The sequence below is a fragment of the Scyliorhinus torazame genome, chromosome 18 (assembly GCF_047496885.1).
Source record: "Scyliorhinus torazame isolate Kashiwa2021f chromosome 18, sScyTor2.1, whole genome shotgun sequence".
NCBI classification, from domain to species: domain Eukaryota; kingdom Metazoa; phylum Chordata; class Chondrichthyes; order Carcharhiniformes; family Scyliorhinidae; genus Scyliorhinus; species Scyliorhinus torazame.
In genome coordinates, this window is record NC_092724.1 from 36597370 (window position 1) to 36623186 (window position 25817).

Consider the following 25817-nt stretch of genomic DNA (forward strand, 5'->3'; position numbering starts at 1 on the left):
GCCATTCGGCCCATCGAGTCTGCACCGGCTCTTGGAAAGAGCACCCTACCCAAGGTCAACACCTCCACCCTATCCCCATAACCCAGTAACCCCACCCAACACTAAGTCAGCAGGGAATGTAGGCAGTGGCTGTGTACCCAGTAATAGGGAGGTGTGGCTACCCGTTAGTTCATTGAGTGTGAAGAACTCGTAAGAAGTCAATGGCTAGAATTTTCCTGCCGCCCCCACGCCGGGTTTTCCCATGATGGAGTCGACGTGCCATTGACCACTGGCAGGATCTTCCGGTCCCACCAAAGTCAATGGAAATTTGTCCCGTCAGGGGTCAACTTCGGTGGGACCAGAAGATGCTGTCGACAGGGAGGGCTAGAAAGTCCCGCCCACCAATGGAAAAAAAATTGCTTTGTTGTGCTATCATAAAGCCTCAAAGCCCCTCTGTCACTTCCCATGCATCCCTCCCCTTGACTTGGAGCATTTGCTTTATGCGTTGTTTTCAGGTAGCACAGGTTAAATGGTCTTACACCAATGTAAGTTCTATCAAACGGTGTGGGCAGCTATCATTCTATGAAAACAGGCAAGAAATGTTGTCAGAATAGAATGTAGTACAAGGCAGTTCTATACTTGATGCTTTGGGCAGGATTCTCCGTCCAGTGAAGCAGGAATCGGGAAACACGATCAGGCGGAGAAACGTGCGAAGGCCGAAAATCGAGCCCGGCACCCGACGGAATGCCAAGCTCCGGTGCCTCGACAGCAGCGTGAATGTGTGGGGTGTGGCCATGCAAATTATACAGTAAACACCATTGGCATATCATTAACTGGCCCAACCAGGCACATTTCGAGCCCCCCGCCCCCCCGCTATGCTCCAGGAGGAGTTACCGACGGCGAGGTTCACTTGTGGTATTTAAAATCGGGAAACTGGTGCCGTGGCTGCCGAGAGTGGGAGATGTTAGAAAAGGCCCAACATCGCTATAGTGTGCTGACAGTTGTGCCGATGGCCAGGGGGCTCCGGCCAGGGCCAGGGGGAGTAGCGGTGGGTGGCCAGGAGGTGGGTCGTGGGGTCAGGGTGGATGGGCACGGACCACCATTGCCTCAGCCCGCAGGGCAGGCATGTGGCTGCGCACACCACTGTCTACCCATTGTGAACTTAACGCCACGAGTCATATAGGTACCTCCCTAGGCCACTCTCTAGGTACCCACTGGCCCCAGCCGACCCATCAACAAGGTGGGCATGCTTCAGTGCCATCTTCCTGGCTGGGATGAGGGTGCATGGGGAATGGAGTGCCTATATTCAGTTCTTGCTTGTCAGGTCTTTGAACGCCAATTCCGACCCTGGCGAATCACACACCAGCATTTGTTGGAATTGCACTGGTTCTATGTGGCACCTGTGCTAGTCCATTAGGATGTCCTGAATTAAGGGCAGCACTGTGGCACAGTAGTTAGCATTGCTTCCTCACGGCGCCGAGGTCCCAGGTTCGATCCCGGCTCTGGGTCACTGTCCGTGTGGAGTTTGCACATTCTCCCCGTGTTTGCGTGGGTTTCACCCCCACAACCCAAAGATGTGCAGGGTAGGTGGATTGGCGGCGCTAAATTGCCCCTTAATTGGAAAAGGTTAATTGGGTAGTCTAAATTATTGGAAAAAAAAGGATGTCCTGAATTACTCCAGGACCGACACCGATTTCGAGATCATGGAACGCACAGGATTCAGTCCTGGCGTCAGCACTTAGTCTCTCAAACAGAGAATCCTCCCCTTTATCTCTTCATTCGACATGGCATGAGAGGACAAGAGGGCTGTATGCAAGCAGTTTAGGGAGCCAAAATGAATGTGTGAAAAAGCATGAACAAAGCATGTAAATGGAAGGGAGCTTTTACATTCATCTGACATTTAAATTGAAAATAGAGTCACTGAGATGGTAGTGACAAAATGTAACAGAATGTGGGCCAAGAGTTCCAGTTCAAAAGCTGGTACGATGCCTTATGGAATTCCTACAGTGCAGAAGGAGGCAATTTGGCCCATTGGGTCTGCACCGACCCACTGAAAGAGCACCCTACCTAGGCTCACTTCCCCACCCTATTCCCATTACCCCATAACCTGCACGTCTTTGGACACTAAGGGCAATTTATCATGGCCAATCCACCTAACCTGCGCAACTTTGGACCGTGGGAGGAAACCGGAGCACCCGGAGGAAACCCCACAGACACAGGGAGAGCTTGCAGACTCCACACAGACAGTGACCCAAGGCTGGAATCGAACCCGGGTCCCTGAATGAATGAAAATCGCAGATTGTCACAAGTAGGCTTCAAATGAAGTTACTGTGAAAAGCCCCTAGTCGTCACATTCCGGCGCCTGTTCGGGGAGGCTGGTACGGGAATTGAACCGTGCTGCTGGCCTGCCTTGGTCTGCTTTCAAAGCCAGCGATTTATCCCAGTGTGCTCAACCAGCCCCAGGCGCCATGAGGCAGCAGTGCTAACCACTGTGCCGCCATGCCGGCCTCGCTGAACTTCTGTAATCCTGTCAAGGTGTGTTCAGTTCCTGATAAAGCAAGTGTTTCTTTTTAAATTTGTCCCCACATACATCTTGCCTTTCCATAAAATTTAGTGTGCCTACATTTGAATAACTCACTGAGTTTATTTACATTACAATGGCAGTATTAATGTGAATAAACCTATCAAAGACAAATTTAATGAGAATTAACTCAAAATAAAAAAAGCATTTTTATTAGAAATCCCCTCGTGATACAAAAATAGAATGGCTGCGTCTGAATTCAAATAGATGTGGCTACCAAATATGTTTACATTAATAACTGTTCTCCAAACAGAATGGCATAAGGGAATAAGGTAACTCATTATTTAGTTGCAAAATACTGTTTAGAATCATTTTTGTAATCAAAGTTAATATGTTTCTTTCAGGTTATGTAGAAGTTATCCAGATTCCTCGAGGCTCAGTACACATTGAAATTAAAGAACTAAATGTATCGCAGAATTACCTTGGTAAGTTCTGATCATTGTGAGAGAGTATTGCTGGGGTTTGTGTCTGCACTCAACAGCAGGAATGTCAGGTTCATAGAGCACAATGTTCTTCAGAGAGCCAACGAACCGTAAAATCAATAATTTATTTCACGGGTAAAGAGAACCCAAACGAGTTGCAATCATTTTTTGCGCTGAAATGCTTGCTGACGATTGAAACTGGTTGTACAATATGTTTTTATTTGAAAGTTAAACAGTAGTTGAACATCAAATAGTGCAAATTACAGAACAGAGGCAGTGAGAATATTGTATCGCACTTTTAATCAATTCTCCTGTAACCTGGACAGATACTGGACAACATGCTCAGCCTGTTAGGCAGATCTGCACCTGAATTTGATGGGCAGGGATTAAAAATAGCTCAATCAGATCCCCCAGTGAAAGTGTGTCCCTATTTGCAGGAAACATACATTGAAAATAGAAGCAGGAGGAGGCCATTCGGCCCTCCAGCCTGTTCCACCATTCATTATGATCATGGCTGATCATCAAGTTCAATACCCTGATTCCTGCCCTCCCCCCACCCCATATCCCCTTGACCCCTTTAGCCTCAAGAGCTATATCTAATTCCTTCTTGAAATTATACAACGTTTTGGCCTCACTACTTTCTGTGGTAGTGAATTCCACAGATTCACCACTCTCTGAAGAAATATCTCCTCACCCCAGTCCTAAAATGTTTACCCCTATGACCCCTGGATGCCCACACCATCAGGAACATTCTTTCTGAATCTACACTGTCTACTCCTGTTAGAATTTTGTAAGTTTCTATGAGATCCCCCCTCATTCCTCTAAACTCCAATGAATATAATCCAAACCAATTTAGTCTCTCCTCACATGACAGTCCCGTCATCCCAGGAATCAGCCTGGTAAACCTTTGCGGCACTCCCTCCATAACAAGAATCTCCTTCCTCAATTAAGAACACCAAAACTGCACACACTGCTCCTGGTGTGGCCTCACCAATGCCCGATACAATTGCCAGAAACATTGAAAGCAAATATTTTAGATCCCGGACCAGAACCCAAATTTGTTAAGATACCAGACAAGAACCCAAAGCATTTTTAAACATTTGTATAACTGTGAGGAAAGGATATGTCACCCTAGGAGTGATGACTCTGACCAACAGGTATCTTTAATTTTCAAATGAACTTTAATTTAAACACATAACTAATCACATTAACATCAAGAAAAGGGGCGGGATTCTCCCCTACCCGGCGGGGCGGGGAGGGGTCCCGGCGGGACGGAGTGGCGTGGACCACTCCGGCGCCGGGCCGCCCCAAAGGTGTGGAATCCTCCGCACCTTCAGGTGCTAGGCCCGCCCCGGAGTGGTTTGCGCCGCACCGGCCAGCAGGAAAGGGGCTTGGCGCCACGCCAACCGGTGCCGAAGGGCCTCCGCCGGCCGGCGCGAGTTGGCGCATGCGCGGGAGCGCCAGCACGTGCTGGCATCATCCCCACCCATGCGCAGAGGGCTTCGTTTCCGCACCGGGAATGGATGACCGGTACAGCCTCCGGTGCAGAAGGATAGAGTGCCCCCACGGCACAGGCCCACCCGCGGATCAGTGGGCCCCGATCGCGGGCCAGGTCACCGTGGGGGCACCTCCCGGGGCCAGATCACCCCGCGCCCCCCCAAGAACCCCGGAGCCCGGCTGCACCGCCAGGTCCCGCCGGTAAGGGACCTACTCCAATTTACGCCGGCGGGACTGGCAAAAGACGGGCGGGACTTCGGCCCATCGCAGGCCGGAGAATTCCGGCAGCCCCAGCGCCCATTGAGTCGCGCCGGACTGGCCATTCTAATAGGCGGGCGGCACGACTCAAGCTGCGCCGATTTTGGGGAGGCCGGAGAATTAGGAGGACGGCGGGGGCAGGATTCACGACGACCCCTGGCGATTCTCCAACCTTTACAATTATCAGTTAAGCACAAGGAAAAACTTAAGCGTACGCCTTACACTTTCACTATAAATATTCCAACCAAGCAACCCCAATCCAGTTCAAATACCAATTATAAATAAAGTTAACAGAGCAGGTTTACTCTCTTATCTGTGTAGAGACTTTTTGGAGAGGAAACCTTTCAAGAGCAACCTGAAAATTCTGTCTTGTCAGAAGCTCCTGCTCAACGTGACAGCATTTGGTAAAACTACTGTTTGACTTAAAAGCAGACTGCAAAGCCTATATCAAACTGCAAAACTACAGACAGACCTGGGACCTCCCATTAATTACCTAATTTTTATCCCACTATGATTTTCTATCACTTGCTTTGCCAGAATTACACACAAACCCGCCTAAATTATCTACTCTCCAGAGAATCACCAGCAGTCATAACAAAGTTCCATTAGGCATCTCTCTGTAAACAAGTAAATGGTTCAAATTAATAATTACATCACCTTTTATGATCTCTTAATTGCAGTTTTAGCAGACAAATAGTCTGGATACCTTAACCTGGGTTCTTTAAGAATACTGCAACAAATATACACCTTAGCCCAGGCTTTTAAAAACATTACTGCAACAAATATAATTAGAATATAAAGATATATATATATACACACCAAGTTCTTACATTCATCACAATTGTGGCCTGATTAGCAGCTTCTGATCCTTCTGGCTGCTGTTGGAAACAGTAGTTGATAGCTTCAGGCTGTTAAAATAGGTATGGTACTGCTGAAGAAAAATAATTTGCCCATTGATTCACAGTATAGCCTTAGTGGGACCATTGGCAGCACCTTTCTTCGCTCTGGCTTTCTTCTAAGCCTCCCTGAGTCCATATTGCAATGTTATCATAGAATCCCTACAGTGCAGAAAGAGGCCATTCAGCCCATCGAGTCTGCACTGACCCTCTGAAAGAACGCTGTACCCAGCTACAATCCCCCACCAACACATTCTTATCCCTGTAACCTAACCTGCACATCCCTGGAGACTAAGGAGCAATTTATCATGGCCAATGCACCTAACCTGCCCATCTTTGGACTGTGGGAGGAAACCGGAGCAGCCAGAGGAAACCCACATAGACATGGGGAGAATGTGCAAAAGTCCACACAGTCTCCTCAGGCTGGAATCGAACCCAGGTCCCTGGTGCTGTGCGGCTGCAGGGCTAACCAATGTGCCACCTGGCCACCCAGCTGTGAATTTTCTGACCTTTCCCACCAGTGGGATCTTCCAGTCCTATCAATGGTGAGCCCTCATGGTGGGTTCCCCAGGGGCGGAGGTTGCAAGCCACGCAAATCCCCATAGACATCAGCGGGACCAGACGATCCTGGCACTGGCCAATGGCGGCTACCATTGCTGCCGGAAAAGATGGACTGAGCCTACGGTCATGTCATTTCTGATTTGAACATCATCTGTTTTATCTATAGAGGCCGATTCATGAGTGCAGTCCCTCCTGCAACTGACACGGATGAATTGCTTTGACCCAAGGTTGACTGATTTTTCTTCCTCCTTTTGCCAGGCTATCTTTTTTGCCACTTGATTATTTATTCTGTCTTATGCTTTTACCACGCCCTTTCCCAGTGCTTGTCTGCAGGCACCCCTGTCAGCAGCAAGGGCTTCCCACGAATCGACTCTGATTCCAGTCAACTTAAAGTCTCAATTGCAGACACTCTTGTATCCCACATTTCGGCGACCTGTGTTAGTCTTGTGCCAATAACAAGCTTATCTTTGGGAATGTGGCCATCATCCATTCAGCTCACATGACCCTGTCAACTGAGTCATCACTGACTCAAGAGAGCAAACATGCTGAGGGTCCCACTGGTAAACCTTTGTATTCCGCACCCTCTCCTTCCAGAAAATCCCCAGAAAATCCCCAATGTTCATCTCAGTGGAGGGAAGATTGTCATCACTTTTCTTGACTTAAGTAGGTTGTCCATGATTTGCTACTGTTTAAAAGAAGGTGCTAAGAAAACAAGCCTGTTCATACAGAGCTTTGAATTTTCGATTAGTTTTCTGCTGTTCCACATTCATCTTCTCATTTGACATGTCATGACAAATGTTCGAGATGGTCGTTAATAGAAGAGAAGAGTAATGGAACCATCATTAATTAATGATCTTTCCATTAAGATTCCCACCACAGAAGTCAAAGTTAATTTTTCACTTTTTCAACTCTGAATTATTTATTGAAGGCATTTAGTACTCTGACTTGTAAAACACTAGAATAAATTAAATCTGGCCCTGATGCATTTACCACCTTGAGTTACTTTTTATTTTAGCTTGCACTGTCTCCCTTGTGGTGTGTCTGCAGTCCAGTTCAAATTCAATTTGATTTTCTGTACAAAGACACAGATCAAACCTTTTCACAGCTTAATGACGTGATTTAACTAAATGGGAACAAAGTCCCCGGCGCTGCCAGCACCGAGAAACACAAGGCTATAAAACGCGACTCGCGTTTGATAAGGGGCCTCAACGGGGGATTTGTGGCTGAGGCCGCACATAGCCCCATTTTGTACACCGAGGAGCTCCGCTCGCCGGAAGTCCTCGATGTAGCGAGAGATTGGGATGCTACTTTTCAATTATTTTTAAATGGCATCCCGATCTTCGAGGCCCCCGAAGCGACATACTGAAGCTTTGCACTTTAAACCTTACAATAGATGCTCTGTTCCTCAGTCACTTATCGTATGTGGCTCATTATTGAACATGAAATCCGGAAATTGGGATACAACTTCAGTTTGTCTCCCAGGTGTAAAACTGGTTCTGTTGTTCAGGAAGCTGCGATAGGAACCATCCAATCTTCCTTCCTAGTTGGCCAATCCACACTCCTTGTCTGGCTGGCAAATTCAAAATATATCCCATAAAACCTTCGAGCACTGGTTCCTTCCTGCTAATTGATGAAGTAATTAGTGCTTCAACAAATGCCTCTTGAGGGCCTCTCATTTTTTGAGATTGCCCACATTTGTCCAACATTATAACTGAAGAGTTAAAACGTTCCAGCAGCTCTACTTTCTCTTCATTGGTTGCCTCTGATTTTATTACAAAGCTGCAAATAGATTATTTCCCTTGCTGGTCTTGATACAGCATGATCTTGGAAAAACACTAATATTTCTAATAAGCACAGTCAAAGCCATGTGCTTCCCTTGCCACTTTCCTTATCACCTTGCTCCACTGCTTTTATTCTTTTCTTAATAGAAAGGCCTACTCTATCTTCTGTAGACAATGGCAACTGAGATGAGTTGAGTTATGACCCATCCTCAAAACCAGTATCTGCTTTTGTGAGGGCTTTTGGCTCAGGATTTTTGTAGCAGCATAAAGTTGTAGTTCTCTCAATTTATTTTGAATGCTTCCATGGAATCACATAATAAAGTCCTCAGGTGATTTATTTTCACCCGATTTCATTATTTTGTATTAAACTGAAAGAAGAACTACGTTAAAATTTATATTGATATGGTTCCCTGCCAGAAAGTGCTTGGTTATTAATCACACCTGGTTGTTGTTCGCCTGGGTCAAAATGTGTGCATGGAATGGTGACAGAATTGGGCTCAGTTGTGATACTTTAAGTGGTCAAATAACGTGCCCACTTTTGTTGTCTATGTTCAGATGAAGAATCAGGTAGGGAGCAGTGGTAATCATATAGCGCATTATATCCTATTCAGGAGATAGGGGGAGTCAATTGGTGGGATTGGTAGGGTAGAAAATTATGGAGTCATATTCAATCATGGTTGTATCTTGGAAGTTATGACAGTGATTTTCAAAACAAACTAATAGAATGCATGGTGAGACCTTCTTTAATGCATATTAAACTTCCTTTTAAGCACTGAAATCTGATGGTGAAGAATACTTTATTAATGGTGGCTGGTCCATTGATACACCACAGCGGTTTGATATTGCTGGAACTGCTTTCCACTACAAGAGGCCCGATGATGAACCAGAGTGTCTGGAAGCATTGGGGCCAACCAATGCAAGTCTTTTTCTTATGGTAATCATTTATTTTGAACTTTAAAGGATTCATGAGCAAAGTTGGTAAAAAGAATGAGTGGTAACTTGGAGTGGTTCTATTAATATAGCTGAAAATGGGTATAAAGCAGGCAATAGCTATTTTAAATGAGGGCCCAGTTGTTATTATTAGTCGTACAACTGCCCTCCAACTGTGAGTAACCTGGCTTAAAATTGCTGAAAATGGTGAGAAAAATCACATTGAACCATTTACTAGTTTTGCGAGTGAATACTTTGCAGTTTCTGAGTAAATTAAATATTTTTCACACGTAAATGCTTTTAAAATCTGTCTATGGATATCTGCAAGCCTACAAAATGATGGAATTTTGAATAGCAGTACAAGTGAAAGAAACTCGTAAAAAAAGCAAATGGTTCACCAGTGCCTTTCTGGAATGGAGCCTTCCTCCGTTACATGGGACTTTAGTTCCATACAGGATTGCTCCTGTTGATGGGGAATGTGATGCATCAAGCAAAGCGTGTAGCAGTCAGTTGTGTTATGCAGTGATAACATACCTTGGAAGTTTGGTGCCTGAAAATTAAAATAAATAAGATCTGGCAATTATTGTTTTGATTTAATAAGCATCCAAGCAATCAAAATTACAGAATATGCCTTACATTATTTTTCATTTGTCATGCAGGTGCTGGTACAAGAGGAAAATCAGGGCATTCATTACAGGTTTAATGCACCCATCACACACCCAATCAGTGGTGACACACAGGCAAGCTATGAATGGCAATATTTTCCATGGTCCAAGTGCACTGCAATATGTGCAGGAGGTATGACATAGAAAAATGTGAACACTGATCATGTTACCGATGGCTAGAGAATGTCAAATATATTTTACTGATGACCATGACTAGCTATTTTAGGGTGAGCACATTTACTCAAAAGCCTGGACATAGTCTTTTTGCTTGCAGAGGACAGGTGTACGAATAGGTGTAGCTTATATCAAGCATAAGAGAGCCAGGTTGTCAGCCCAACTGATGATCTTAAATTGGTTGTGTGCATAATTCTTGGCACACTCGGGATTGTTCAACAAGTGCTGCCCAATCACAGAATCACATCTAACATTAGACATTATGGTTTGAGGTTGGCAAACATGGGCTGGTTGAGTCCAATCAATATTCTGCCAATTATGAACAGCGGAAGGAACCGGCTGTTTGATATGATTCACCAGCCGTTGGGATGTGCAGCCTACACACCTGACATCACACCAACACCAAAATTCATTTATCACATTACTAATTTAATTTTATTGGACCGTTCAACTCTTGGTTTACTCATGCAATGAGTCCATTCATGTCAATAAAAACGTGTTCGCAATTTTTGTCATGATAAATGGGTGTTAGGAATTAAAATCATTCTCCATAGCGTGTAAGGACTTAATACAGAAAGCTCTGCTGACCAGCAACAAATCATAGGCACGATGATCAGCTGATATTATAATTCAACTGGTGTTTTTTTCAAAGAAAGACATAAAAATCCTTGGAGGTGCTACGAATATATTTTGGCCTTGTGATCTTTTGACTGAGTAGCTTAAAATTTGTCTTCTCACTTTTCTTCAAATAACTTTGGAAAACAACTGGGCAAAAGCCAACTAGAAGATGAAGAAAGGGCGGCATGTTAGCACAGTGGTTTGCACTGTTGCTTCACAGCACCAGGGGCCTGGGTTCGATTTCCGGCTTGGTACACTGTGTCTGTGCGGAGTCTGCACGTTCTCCCCGTGTCCGTGTAGGTTTCCTCCGGGTGCTCCGGTTTCCTCCCACAAGTCCCGAAAGACGTGCTTGTTAGGTGAATTGGACATTCTGAATTCTCCCTCAGTGTAACCGAACAGGCGCCGCAGTGCGGCGACTGGGGGACTTTCACAGTAACTTTGTTGCAGTGTTAATGTAAGCCTACTTGTGGCACTAATGAAGATGAAAATTAAAGATATTGCACCAGTACAGCTGAATGAATAGTATTGACACATCATTGAAAATTGGGTAAATCCAATTCAGCTCATGGTGTCTCAACTGTGGAAAAATATATTAAATCCACTATCATGAAGGCTAATTCTTTTGAGTAAAACATCAATGGAGGCATTAAACGACAAAAATGATTATTCAATTAATAAATTTAATTGTGTTTTGAAAAACGCTTTTCCTGAAAATATTTATTTTGTTTAAGTACTTATTTTGTGCACCGGAAACTGCAGATACTGAGCAAAGTAAAAGGCAAATCGAAGCACCTTCAGGTTCAACACTTTCAGAAACACATTTTGAGTAATTTGTTGCGAAAATCCATCCTGTGGCCAGTTTGTGCTTTTTCAGAGTGATGTCCGCCGTCACAGAATTTTCTGACTGAAAAGATAGGTCAGGGAGTGGGGGGGGGGGGGGAGAAGGGCATACCCAGGCAGTGCCCTGACACAGCCCCCTCCCAGCACATTGGCACTGTCTCCTGGCAGTGCCAACCTGTCAGTAAGCAGTGCCAGGGGAGGGCCCTCTGTGCAGCCCCATTGGGAGAGGGTGAGCCTTTTTATGTGGGAGGGGGGGTGATTGCCCTCATACTGTAGTACGTGGTGATGGGGGTGGGGGGGTGGGGGGGGGTTCCCCTTATCCATGTAGGGGGCATGTGTGAAGCACACACAATCTAAATAATTAAGTTTTACGTGTTTCCGTTGGTTCTTTGTTCGTCAGATTAACCTCAAGGTCAGAGTTAGAAGTTAGATTAGAAATTGCAAAAACTATTGACCTGTACCTATTTGTTTTTAAAACAGTGTTCTCCAGTTCCAATAGTGTATTATTCAAGTTACTGACTACCAAATTTTATCATTTCTATATAGGTATACAGGCACAGGCTGTTGTGTGCAAGAAATTGGATGATAATTCTGTTGTTTCTGCCCATTACTGTAACAGTGAAAACAAGCTTCCAGAAAAACAACGAGCTTGCAACACCGAGCCATGTACATCAGTGTAAGTAACACAGAGACAAAGAACTGGGTCAACACCGAGCCCAATTGTTACTCCTGTGTCACACTATCACAAGCTCAGTGGAGCTGGAAAAATGTCATCTGATCAATTCTTGAGGTCACTGAGTAACAATACATGGGGCAGCCTCCTGAGGTTGAGTCACCAAGAAAAGTGATAACAAGGCACTTATTGTAGCTCATAAAATCCAGTCCCATTTTACCCGTTGCGCAATCACTTTGGTCACTTCTTGCCCTTCCCAAGTTTGAATGTACATTTTTCAAACTTGAACTTTCTCTCGACATATTGGTTCAGGAATGATGGACAGAACAGCGCCTCATCTATGGTTTCATGATTTTCTTACACCAAATCATTAAAGATGCCTTCAAACTGTGCAGATAACTGATGGACATAAATTGAATTAAAGTCAGATACATTGGGAGGGATTTTCCAGTCCCACCGATGGCAACCCCCCAGCCGCTGCTTCCCCGGTGAGAACAATGGGGAACCCCATTGATAGCGGCAAAACCCGCAGCAGGGAGTGTGGAAAATCCCCACCCATGGAAGCTAAATATGATGGGCAAGGTCAAGAAGAGAATAATATTGAATGACGAGGCTGAGGTCAGAGCAGTGGAAACACGCAAGGCTTGCAATTGTCTGACCTTGGAATAGGATGACCTTGTGTGACAGAGGTCTGAACTTCCACAGCAGCACTCGGATATTGGGTGGGTTTTTCCTGCCCCCACCCGATAACATTTTCTGCCTCTGGTTATGCGCCTCCTCATCCTGCAAGAGAGAGAGGTGTGTGTGTGTGTCATGCAATTTGTTTGGCTGACATATCCATTAGTGGCAGGCTGTACACGCCGCGATATGTAGGTGTGAGGCTTAGAGCAGTGCTATGTGTGAAGGTGAGGTGAAGCTATGAATGTTAGGTATGAGTTCAGATAGATGATATCAGCAGTAGATGAGTGATGGGACTATGGTGCATTGAATAGTATCTGAGGCTAGTGGTGCAGTTGGTGTGAAAACACATTTAAAGATGCCTTCACTGACCTTGACGACACATGTGAGGTCAGTGACCTTTTTCAGCTCTGCAATAAGTTTTTTTGATCATTCATCCTTGGGTTATTGAAGTCGTTGGTTAGGCCAACGTTTATTGCTCATCCCTAATTGCCCTTGAGAAGGTGGTAGTCAGCTGCCATCTTGAACCACTACAATTCATCAAGGATGAACCCCTGTCCCTGACTGCCATGGCTCCATGGTCTAACAGCCTTCGTAGTGTGTGTCTGGAGGGCCTCCTAGCACTCTGTGACAGATGCAGTACATCTCTTCACTTCAACACATCTGGCATAACAAGGCCTTCAATGTGGAGTTAAAACATCTTGGGCCATAGTTGTTGAGCCCCACCAAGAGCAGGAACAGATGCAAATTTAATAACAGGGTGAGTCATGGGGGTGGAATTTTGAGAAACCTGAAAATGCCAGCACTGGCCAGCATGCCAGTTTCCTGACCCAGTTGCTGGCATTAGCCATTTTTTATCAAGGTGTGGCGTGGTCAGAGATACTTGCCCCCACATGACAAGTATTCAATTAAACTCATTAGCAGCTTTGTCATTTGCATTTAATGGAGGCCGAAGGGATGCCGACACCTCTCCTTCCACCCCTCCCGCCGCCCCCAATCCCCACCATCTGGGGACAGACCCGGAAACAATCCCACTCCCCCACCCCCATCCCCCCAAGGAGAAAATTCAGCACTTGGAGCCCACTCTCTCCCAAGTTGTACCATTCTTCTACTCTTCCTAGATCAGAATGGTTTACAGAACGGTTTACAGCATCTGCTCCCAGGTACAGTGGTACACTTCCCTTTCAAGAGGTGAAAGCTGGCTTTAAGAAGAAGGAGTGCAGACGCATTGTGACTGAAGCTACCTTCATAATTTTAGACACCCTACTGAGGCGCACAGTTACTCACCAGCATAGTTATCACTAGCTGCTCACTGCAGGCAGGTTAATTAGCATGTCGCACCAAGTTGTCATTCTGCCTTCATCAGCAGCAGCTGGTCCAAATTCATCTTAGATCACAATTCCTGCACCCATTTTCATCGTCTATTAAATTTAATCCCCTTTCATTTTAAGGACAAATTTTGTTCGAAAGGACAGCTTAGGCCACCTTTGTCCTGGGCTTTTCCACAACCCTCCCCCCCCCCCACCTGCCCAGAATCTGAGCCACTGAAAACCCTTTCCTCATGATGTGTCCTGTTAACCTGTGGCCATTCTTTTGGCACCAGTTGGTGGGGGTACCCATCATCCAAAGGTTCACTGAGATCATCAGCCAGGTGCTGCTTCTCAGCTGCTTTGGCTAGGCGACTGACTGTCAGCCATGTAGAAGAGGCCTGGTCGTTAAAATTGACTGGGCCTCACACTATAGAAATCGGGGTTTGGTGTTTTCCTTGTCATTGAACTTCCCAACTCCCATTCATGGTTAAAATCAGGATTTATGTTTTCAGCAGCCATTAATATCCTATTCAGATAACTCTGGCTTTACACTGGGTTCAAGTTTCAGAGGCAAACACACAAAGTGCATAAGTCATTAGACTGACTGTTGTGTTTCCGGAAGAACCAGGATTTGACCCATATGAACTAGACACTCACCAAAGCCGCATAATATTGATGTCAGATATTTGAGGAGTGCACTGTTATTCGGGTGATTTGTCCTCGCTTTCCTGGGTTTGTAAAGAAACAACAAGTCAATTTATATTTATTACTTTTTCAGTTGGATTGTAGGTGAATGGACTGAGTGCAGTCGGACCTGCAATGGTGGACTTCGCACTCGGGATGTCATGTGTGTCCAAAAAGTCACAGCGTCTGAGCAAAAAGTCCTGGATGATAGTTACTGTAACAGTGAACGCCCCATGATAAAGGAAAGTTGTAGTAACCACACCTGTCCACCCGAATGGGTTCCACTTGATTGGTCTGAGGTAATGTCTACTTCATTATAGGATTTATGTCCAATTTATATTAAGTTGTTTATTGATAGTCAAAGAAATACAACTCAATGGTATTTAATTGCAAGTGAAAACAAGTTATCCCTTTTGGAGTAGAGACTCAGGTCAGTGGAAGGAGTGGAACATAGAAAAATACAGCACAGAACAGGCCCTTCGGCCCACGATGTTGTGCCGAACCTTTGTCCTAGATTAATCATAGATTATCATAGAATTTACAGAACTGCGACACAAACCCTGCAGTTTGAGGTAGATCCCAGAACCGCCATGTTTCTCCCCCCTGCTTCCTTGCCCCCACAATTTGCACAGGACGGGAGCGGGTGGGGCAGGCCGGTGTTTCCAGTTTGCAGTTTCTGCCTCCAATGCTTGAATGTCTACACCTGGACAGGTGGATTTGGGTGCTTGCAGGTATAGTACACTCCTCTTGCACAGCTTTTATACACATTTGCAAGAGGGAGATGAATGTCAGGGTGCATCATGGGTGAGAATGGGGTAAATTTGGAAAAGGGCGAGCAAATCTATAATAGGAAATAGTACAGTCTCTGACCAACTTTAAACAAAATATGGAAAGATAGCTGAAAAGGTCACAGGACTACTGAAGTGAGTCATAGAGTCATAGATGTTTACAGCATGGAAACAGGTCCTTTGGCCCAGCTTGTCCATGCCGCCAAGTTTCTATCACTAAGCTTGTTCCACTTGCTAGCCCCATTTCTGAGGATGAAGGGACATACATATTCGTGGAACTGAGAATGTGCATGTACTGGAGGAGAAAGCAAAGAAATCATTAGCAATTCCTGTTCTAAAGTTGAGAAATGAACAGAACTCAAGATAGATACATTTCCAAGGCCCTGTTGATATGCATTCTAGGCTGTGAAAGAAAATCGCAGAGGTGAAATCAATGGTGCTGACCATATTTTTTGATCCTTCACATCTGTTGCTGCAATCCTCATCCATGCTTTCATTGCCTGCAGACCTGACTGTTCCAATGCTCTCCTGACTTTTCCATAACCTTGAGTTAATCTAAAACTCTGCTGCTTGCACCGTACCCCACTCACTTGTCATCACAGTGATTTCTGATCCATATTCACTCCCGGTCCACCAATACCTTAAATTATCATCCGATGTTCAAATCACTTCATGGCTGTGCCCGTTCCTATCTCAGGAACCTCCTTTAACCTCTTTCAACCCTTCAAGAATTGTGTGTTCCTCCAATTCTGCACTCTGGTGCAACAACCCCACCTTACACCCACTTTGTTGAAAGAGATTGATCAAAGTGGTTCATTGATTTTGGGAAACCAAACTCCACAGAAAGTTGCACCATTCATGGGTTTTGAGCGAGATTCTCTGGTCTCCCCATGGAGTGTTTCTTGATGGCCCGCCATTGGCCAGTGGCGGTATTTTCTTGTCCCACCATTTTCGATGGGATTCTCTATTGAATTAACCCCCCCCCGGAGTGGGGAGGTGCCGTCAGTGAGACAAGAAGATCCAGGGTAATCGGGAAGAGCAGCCAGAAGATCTCACCCTTTGTCTTCATCTTGTGCCAGTTGTGGTTATCCACTTAATGTAACAACCAGACTCCACTGCCAAATTCCCTCCTTTCCCAGCTGAAGAAGGTGCCCGAGTTGTTCTATTCCTCACCCGTGTCTCTGCCCATAGGATGTGAAATTCACTTTCCTGGGACGTTGGATAGAAATGAATTCACTAAGTGATTCAAAATTGTGTCTCATGATCTATGATCTATAAACACTACAGAGAAACTTTTGAGGTTTATTTTTCTTTTGATGGTAGCATTCAGCTGCTACGATAAAATGAATCATGGTGAAATGTGGGCCAGCCTTCAAAATGTGAGCATGTCTTTCTCTTTTTCTTAACAGTGCACACCAAGCTGCGGAATGGGCAATCGACATCGTATTGTACTCTGCAAGAGCAGTGATTACACTGTGACATATCCAGCTTCCCAATGCCCTGCGGACTCCAAACCTCCCATCCGCATACGATGTACTTCACAACGATGTCCGCTCCCACGCTGGGTAGCGGGCGAATGGAGCCCGGTAATCATTTAACGAGATAAGTTATTGTCCCAAAGTTACACTGTGTAAAAATAAGGTTCTGAGTAAAATGATAATATAAGATCCCATATAGTAAAGTATTTTTCATTAATTCAAGTCCAGATTCAAGTTGAATAGTTACTTTGGTGTGTAAATTGTGGAACTATTCCAATATTGCACACACAAAATAGCTACAAAAACTTACTTCAAAGCTAGGCTTCCACTTTTGTTTTTCTTTGAAGTCATAAACGTGATGCGTGTTTGGAGTAACGCAGCTAACAAGGTAATAGAGGCCAGAAAAAAAGAGTCCCATTTTATTGCAGGGTCGTTCTCGGCGTTGCAAGTGCCGAGAAAGATGTCACTATAGGTGCTCAAAATGGGACTCTTTTTCACGTGTTAATTCGCGCCCTGAGTGTCTAGTCTAGGTTGACACACCAGTGCAGCTTTGAGGGAATTGTAATATTCTCCAAGTTTCAGCCTTTTTGGTGAGATGTTAAACTAAGGCCATTTCTGCCTGCTCGGGTCGATACAAACCATCCTCTGGCACTTGCTTGAAAACAGCTGGTATATCAACCAGCCTCACTAATTGCAGATTAACTGGCCATACATCTCACTTAGAGAGTGTGCCTCACTGCAGGCTGGATTAATCCATGATGCCGCCAAGAAATGTACATTGATGACAACATTTATTCTGTGGTGTATATGAAGCAGTAGAAGATTTGTTGTATAATCTGACAATATTTTACTTCACACATGCTGAGGATAACATCTGTACTTTGTTTCTTTCCTCAGTGTTCTGTTCAGTGTGGTCTGGGTCAGCAGATGCGAATGGTTCAGTGCTTAACCTACATCGGCCAGCTGTCCATGGAATGTCCAGAGTCCCTTAGGCCTGCAGCCATGCAGCAGTGTGAGAGCAGATGTGAAGCTCTTCCCACTGAGAATCCAGAAGGTAAAAAACTGTACCTTTTCATTCAGTTGCAAGGCTCTAGTTTTATCCATGTAATGGTTGCTCAAGAAAGTCCAACTGAATTGTTCTTCAGAGAAAAGAGGCTACATTCTCTGTTTTGGAGACTATGGCCACGGACCCGTCAATTCTCCAGCTGTTTCTGTCGGGAACACCGGGGATTTTATGTGGCGTGGCTGCTAGCCCCCCCGCACCGGGCGGAGCATTGGTGCGGGGGACCACTGACTTTTTCAACGTAAAACTAGACACTTCCTCCGGACATCACCTCAAAATCGGAGAATCCAGACCGTGCATACGCACAGTGGCGACCCGCAGCGGGCGCACCGTATAACATGGCGCCTGCCACGCACGGACCCAGCCTGCCAGATAGTGCCTCCCTGTAACCCCCCTCGCCACCCCCGGACCACCCAGCCCCCGCCGAAGCACCCCCCCCTCCCCCGCCCCCCGACTGTAGCTGCGTTGGACACAGTCTGCAGCCGCCATGCGAGGTTGTCAAATCTCACAGAACACGGGCGAGATTCTCCGACCCCCCGCCGGGTCGGAGAATCACCGGGGGCTGGCGTGAATCCCGCCCCCACTGGTTGCCGAAGTCTCCGGCACCGGAGATTCGGCGGGGGCGGGAATCGCGCCGCGCCGGTTGGCGGGCCCCCCCCCCCGCGCGATTCTCCGGCCCGAATGCGCCGAAGTCCCGCCACTAAAATGCCTGTCCCGCCGGCGTAAATTAAACCACCTACCTTACCGGTGGGACAAGGCGGCGCGGGCGGGCTCCGGGGTCCTTGGGGGGGGGGGCGCAGGGCGATCTGGCCCCGGGGGGTGCCCCCACGGTGGCCTGGCCCGCGATCGGGGCCCACTGATCCGCGGGTGGGCCTGTGCCGTGGGGGCACTCTTTCCCTTCCGCCTCCGCCACGGTCTCCACCATGGCGGAGGAAGAAGAGACTCCCTCCACTGCGCATGCGCGGGAATGCCGTCAGCGGCCGCTGACGCTCCTGTGCATGCGCCGCCCGGAGATGTAATTTCCGCGGCAGCTGGCGGGGCACCAAAGGCCTTTTCCGCCAGCTGGCGGTGCAGAAATTCATCCGGCGCCGTCCTAGCCCCTCAAGGTTGGGGCTCGGCCCCCAAAGATGCGGAGCATTCCGCACCTTTGGGGCGGCGCGATGCTTGTCTGATTTGCGCCGTTTTGGGCGCCAGTCGGCGGACATCGCGCCGTTTCCGGAGAATGTCGCCCCACGTGTCCCACGCCATCGGGAAGTCGGCCCATCGAGGGCGGAGCACCAGTGGTGGGCCTTCAGGTGACGTCCTGAGGCCGTCCGAATGGCCTGCAGCGTACTCACCGCCGATGCCGTTTTGGAGGGGGGCAGAGTATCCAAAAACAGGCACCGCCCCCGATTTCAGTGTCAAAAGGGATTCTCCGCCCGATCACCGAATACGATTTTGGCCTCGGCAAGTGGAGAATTCCGCCCAATGTTCTCCCACCGGAGCTGAATTGCATCTGAGGAAGCGATTCCCAATCCTTAATCATGCAAATTTATGCATCGCGAGGGATTCCCTAGGGAATCCCACTATTAGGCTGCCATTTTGAGCGGGCAGCCCGATAACGTGGTCCCGCAGCTGGCCCTCCACGCCCCCCCCCCCCCCCCACGCACCCCCCCCCCCCCCCCCCCTCCCCGCAACTGCGTAAATCAACCTCCCTTCTTCAGATTTTCTGGCCCCCTCCCCCCGACATGCATCCCCCTCCCAGCCCCCACAGAGACCTCCTAAGTAAAGGGAATCCCACAGAAACCCACTAACTAAAGAGACCCTAAGAGATGCCCTAAAAATGACCCCCCCCCCCCCCGCCCCCTCAGACACACTCTAAATAAAGCCACTCCCCACAGACGCCCCCAGAAAAGAGACCCCTGTCAGGAAGCCCCCCAGAAAAGAGACCCCTGTCGAAGACCCCCTCAGAAAAGAGACCCCTGTCAGGGAAGTCCAGAAAGGGGCAGTAAAAAAAACACCTGCTTGCAGCCCCCACAAGCACAGGAAGCTCCACCTGTCAATTTCTGGAAAGAGAAAATCAGTCAGCTGTGTTTAGACCCCTCAGATCTTTAAACTGCAAGCCATTCCTTCATTTCTCTTTGATATTGATTTTACAAGGCTTGTCATTGACAGCTTCCCTACCCACAGCCGTCAGCATTGCTCCATTCATCTTCCATCACGGTTGAGTAAGTCTGAAGTGCTCTGAGGGCAATGTTTATAAACATCAAGCTTTGATTGATAGCGCCTGGACCAGTTCAAACAGAATTAAGTGCTTTCCAATCACCTCTCTTCACGCTTGAGTGATTTTGAAGTGGTCATTTGGAAATTGACAGCACTTAATTCTCTCGACACCCTCCCCTCGGACACCAGACCATGGGGCTCCGGATCCCCCCCCCCCCCCCCCCCACAACTGCCCCAACTTACTTCTTAGGGGGTCCTCAAGCCCCCCCTCACCCAATCTCAAAAGGGCAGGGACCTGTTCCCTGGCACGGGTAACCTGGCACCTGGGTATTGGCACTGTCAGCCTGGCACCCTGGCAGTACCACTGTCAGCCTGGCAGAGCCAAGGTGCCATGCTGGCAGTGCCAAGGTGCCACGCTGGCAGTGCCAAGGTGCCACGCTGACAGTGCCAAGGTGGCTGCTGACCTATATAAGAAATCCAGGTACGACGTACGGAAAGCCATCAGGGATGCCAAAAGACCACACCGCACCAAACTAGAGTCCCAGGCCAACAACACAAACCCACGACGACGATGGCAGGGTTTACACGAGATCACAGGCTACAAAGCAAGGCCAGGCGGAATATCTGGGGCTGGAGAATCCCTCCCCGATGAACTGTACAAGTTGTGTGCCCGCTTTGAGCAGTCAGCCAATGCATCAGTGCCACCCGCCCCTACAGCCCTGGACACACCCATACCCACTATTACAGCCTCGGTGATAAGAGCTACCTTCTTGAAAGTGAATCCGTGGAAAGCGACGGGCCCTGGGCGAGCACTCAGAGCCTGCGCTGACCAGCTGGTGAGTGTAATCGCTCCAAGGTTCCCACCTCCTTCAAGAAGACCACCTTAATACCAGTACCAATGAAGAACAAGGTAGCCTGTCTCAACAACTACCAACCGGTGGCCCTGATGTCTGTTATCATGAAATATTTTGAGCAGCTAGTCATGAGACGGATCATCGCCAGCTTCCCAAACAGGCTCGATCCACTGCAGTTCGCCTATCACAGCAACCGGTTCACAGCACATGCTACATTCCCTGGCTCTACAATCAACACTCGAACACCTCGATAACAAGGACACCTACGTGAGACAGCTGTTCATAGACTACAGCTCCGCCTTCAACACCATTATCACGATAAGACTTATAACCAAGCTCTACAATCTTGGACTTGATTCCTCCCTGTGCAGCTGGATCCTTGACTTCCTCACCGACTCGCAATCTGTCAGAATAGGCAACTGCACCTCCTCCACAATGGTCCTCAGCACCGGGGCCCCGCAAGGATCTGTGCTCAGTCCTCTACTGTACTCCCTACACACACGACAATGTGGCAAGATTTAACGACAACTCAATCTATAATTTTGCGGATGATACGACTGTGGTGGGTCGTATCTCAATGACAAATCAGATTACAGAAGGGAAATAAATCACTTGGTTGCATGGTGTACCGAAAACAACTTCTCCCCAAATGTCGGAAAGACCAAGGAACTGATCATCGACTTCAGGAAGCATAGCACGACACACATTCCCATCTGCATCAATGGCTCCGAAGTGGAGATGGTCGATAGCTTTAAGTTCCTGAGGGTCACCATCATCAATAGTCTGTCCTGGTCCACTCACATCGATGCAACAGTCAAGAAAGCCCAACAACACCGCTACTTCCTACGGAAGCTAAAGAAATTTGGCATGTCTGCATCGACTCTCACAAACTTCTACAGATGTGTCATAGAGAGCATCCTATCTGGCTGCATCATAGCTTGGTATGGCAACAGCACGGCCCAAGATCGCAAGAAACTGCATAGTGTGGTGAACTCAGCCCAATGCATCACAGGAAGATACCTGGAATGGGTGTGTTGTCTTATGAGGAAAGGTTGGACAGGGTTTGTTTCAACTGGAGGTTAGAAGAGTGAGGGCGAACTTGATTGAAATATATAAACGCCTGAATGGTCTTGACAAGGTGGGCGTTGAAACGTTGTTTCCTCTTGTGGGTAAGTATAAAACTTGGGGGCACTGTTTTAAAATTAGGGGAGAGATATGGAGACATTTTTTCTCTCCGGGAGTTGTGCCACTTTGGAACACTCTGCCTCAGAAGGCCGTGGAGGCGAAGTCACTGAATATTTTTAAGGCGGAGGTAGATAGATTCTTGTTTGGCAAGGGAATCAAAGGTTATCGGGGTGAACGGGAATGTGGAATTTGAAACAGAAACAGGTCAGCCATGATATTATTGAATGGCAGAGCAGGCTTTCGTGGCCTACTGGCTGAATGGCCTACTTCTGCTCCTACTACGTAGGCTGAATGGCCTACTTCTGCTCCTACTTCGTTTGTTCATGCGTTCGTAAGATCTCATCATTGAGACACCAAATGAACCCAACATGGTGCTCAGTGGTGGCACCATAACACAGCAATGTTGACCCTGAAAGAAGGTGTTGGTGATGTAGAGTTCATTAAGGGCACAAAGCTCAAGAAGGTCTTGTCCAACATAGTAGATCATGTCCACCCAATGGCAACTGAGTTATGAAGGCCCAGAATCACTGCCTGCCCCAACATGAACATTGAAGTCATCCAGGGTGAATAGCCTCTTCGGAATGTTCCTCTGACCATCAGCTAGGGAGTTACAGAAATGCACTTTTCCTGAGACAATGGCATACAGAGTTGGTGCATCGGGGCCTATGATGCTGACTGTGCCTCCATCAGATGAGAGCCATGAGGAAATGAGGTGCTCCAAGTTTGCTACTGGCGAGTCAATTGATGGGTGGATATTGAATGCGAAGCCTACACCATATTTGTGCTGGTCTTCTGTGCTCATTTCATGCCATTAAAAGGTGTAATTAGCCTCACGAAGAGAGCCTGTGTCAGCAAATCCAGCTTCCTATAGAGTGGCAATGTCGACACCAAGCTTGTATAGTTCACGGCCATCTTACGTACACCCCCTGTGGAACGTGAGCCGGACCCTGTAGTCCTCACATTCCAACTTCCAAGCCGAAATCTTTCTTTGTTTGCTGCATCACCTAGGCATTATTTCAGGAGGTGCAGACATGCCTAGCGTCTGTACCCACCCCTCGACTTTGTAGGCTGGTATCCAGAGGAAAGACAAAACCTATCCATCTGGGGCATAGTGGGTTACAGGGGTTACCAGACATTTCTAACTTGAGAGAATCACCAACTGCCTAATTGGACCTTCCCTCCAGGTTTTCTATTGGGGTTACTCCCTCAGCCATTAATGCAAGATGTTTATTTTTGTTAATGTTGAAAGGCACCGACCGGCAGGGCCAAAATCACAACAGATGCCTGGCCCCTCTCACAGCAGCCAGCCCCCCACCTCCAGTGCCTGCCTAGGAAACCCAGCCGAGCCACAAATTCCCCTTGATAGAATCCCCAGCTCAGCCAAATAAATTAAGTTAAAGTAAACCCCATCACTAGCCCACCACTTGAGAAATACAATTCCCTCAGTAAACCCACACCTCAATATGAAACCGCCTCAATAAGCCCATAGCATAGCACTAAAACCCCTCAAAAGAGCAAAGAACTAACTCCTCCCCCCCCTCCCCCCACGGGCACTCACAATACCATTCAATATCCACCTTCCCTCCTAACCCGCAGCGCGGGTTCAATTCCCATACCGGCCTCCCCGAACAGGCGCCGGAATGTGGCGACTAGGGGCTTTTCACAGTAACTTAATTGAAGCCTACTTGTGACAATAAGCAATTATTATTATTATTAACTAAGGCTTCACAAGATAATACGAACCCTCCAGTCATGCCTCAATAAACCTCGCACCAAAGCTCTAAATCTGACAAAATAAAGTCCACCACACTAGTAAAACCCACCAAATAAACTCCTACCACAGCAATCAATTCTCAACAAAAAAAAACCCTCAACACAACATCTCGAAAAGCAATTTTCAAGAAAAGGTTTTGGTGAAATGAATGTTGTTGCGTAAAGTCAAATCTCTAAAAATGTTGACAAAAGTTTTGATGAATGGTGTATGCAGAAATTGCTCCATTAAAGAAAGCATTAGAGCAATAATAGAATCTTCCCTCTGCTTTTTTCCTCAAAGTTGTTGGTCAAAGAATGTCTTGCAGCAAAGAGCTTGATTGTGGTTTGGTTTCCTCCCACAGAGTGCAGGGATGTGAAGAAAGTGGCTTACTGCCCACTGGTGCTAAAATTTAAATTCTGCAGTCGCCCCTATTTCAGACAGATGTGTTGTAAAACCTGCCAAGGACATTGATCTTCAAGAACAGCTTCAAATGAGCACAATGTTTCAAAGGAGCCGGACTGCAATGTGGACCAAATGTTGATACGTCACGTCCATTAAAAGAAAAGGAGACAGGAGGGGATTTTTGTTTAAAAAAACGATGTTAACCAGCTAATTAACGTGAGCCATTCGAGCTCCACTTATAACGTGGCAAGTCTGACCTACAACAGTCATCTCATTGATTTATCTTAAAACAATCAACAGTGACCATGATTTATATACGTTGCTGAATTCATGGATCCATCATTTGAGTCAACCTTAAACATCAAATATTGGCTGTAGACAGCCCTACAATACACTATTAATGCTCAAAACTACAAGCAATGCTATTGTCCAGTTCTTTTTGTGAAATTGTAGGGTTTTTTTTAAACAGTTCCATCATCCCAACAAGAGCTGATTCCCCAGTATCATGGATGACAGCATAGTTATATGATGAAAGTGCTGCTTAGCTGTTAACTTGCTCACAGAGAGAATATTTAACAAATTTTGTAACAGTGTATCAATAATGGATTTTGTGAAGGGTATGAATGATCTCCATTCTTAATCCATAGGTGTGCCAAGTGCTGCAAGGATTTGCCAAAAAAAAAGCTACAGCGTTATAACCCCCCAGTGAGCCTTGGGTGCTGTCCATTTGCTTTCTGTACTTTTGATGTTTTCTCATATCTCCACCAGTGAATTAAGCTGACTTTTCAATACTGGACTGTTTAATCTAGACGGTGGTTATTTTTATTCTGGGTTGCACTGCAGAAACAGTCACAAATAAAACCATTTACTAGAACGAGCACAATGTAAATCAATATTAATACACTGCCGGAAAATGACTGTGAAGTCCAAGCTGCTCACTGATTGTTCCGTTTCTTAATTTTTGTCGCTCAGATTGCCATGTGTTTATGGAAATTTAAACCTAAAGTTTGCGATTCGCAAATTAATTTCACGCGTCTTACCAAATCACCAAATGGTAGTCTTTTAGGAATTGACCCCAGAAAGATTACGCTGTGGTCGCAAAAAAAACACTTTGCAGCCAGCCAGCTGCAGTCATTGTAGAACCTCCTGTCTTGGCCAATGTTGACACTTATGTCAACATTTGTGGCAACACTGAAATTAAAATGGATGAATGGTCGAACTGGTGTTTGCCTCAACAGTGATACTCAGAAGATTGCTCCCTGCAAAATTGCACGTCACAATATTTTTAGTACAAATCAATAACTTAGTTGCCATATTACGTTGTCGCATTCCAGAACCATTAAGCAATCTTTAAGGTTATGTCATAGCTCGCCTGACAAAGAAATTGTGTTGCGATATTTAATTGAAAATAGTGTACTTTTTGACCTGAGTAGCTACTGCTGCTTGGCTCAACTTGATAAGTCTGTTAGTGACATGAAATAAATATTTATTCCATCTCCCACTGAAAAGTGCAGTATCAGCAACGTATGCTAATCTGTGATCTCT

General features: G+C 46.5%; 1 protein-coding gene across 1 annotated transcript in view; it reads left to right on the plus strand.

Annotated features, from left to right (window-relative positions):
- Positions 1-25149, plus strand: part of LOC140395118 (A disintegrin and metalloproteinase with thrombospondin motifs 6-like) — a 168712-nt gene extending 143563 nt beyond the window's left edge. The window contains exons 18-25 of the mRNA XM_072482567.1: positions 2905-2985; positions 8746-8909; positions 9565-9703; positions 11749-11878; positions 14642-14846; positions 16745-16921; positions 17711-17867; positions 24232-25149. Coding sequence (XP_072338668.1) covers positions 2905-2985; positions 8746-8909; positions 9565-9703; positions 11749-11878; positions 14642-14846; positions 16745-16921; positions 17711-17867; positions 24232-24341 — 1163 coding nt within the window. The 3' untranslated portion in view covers positions 24342-25149. The remainder of the gene's footprint in view (positions 1-2904; positions 2986-8745; positions 8910-9564; positions 9704-11748; positions 11879-14641; positions 14847-16744; positions 16922-17710; positions 17868-24231) is intronic.
- The last annotated feature ends 668 nt before the right edge of the window (positions 25150-25817 follow it).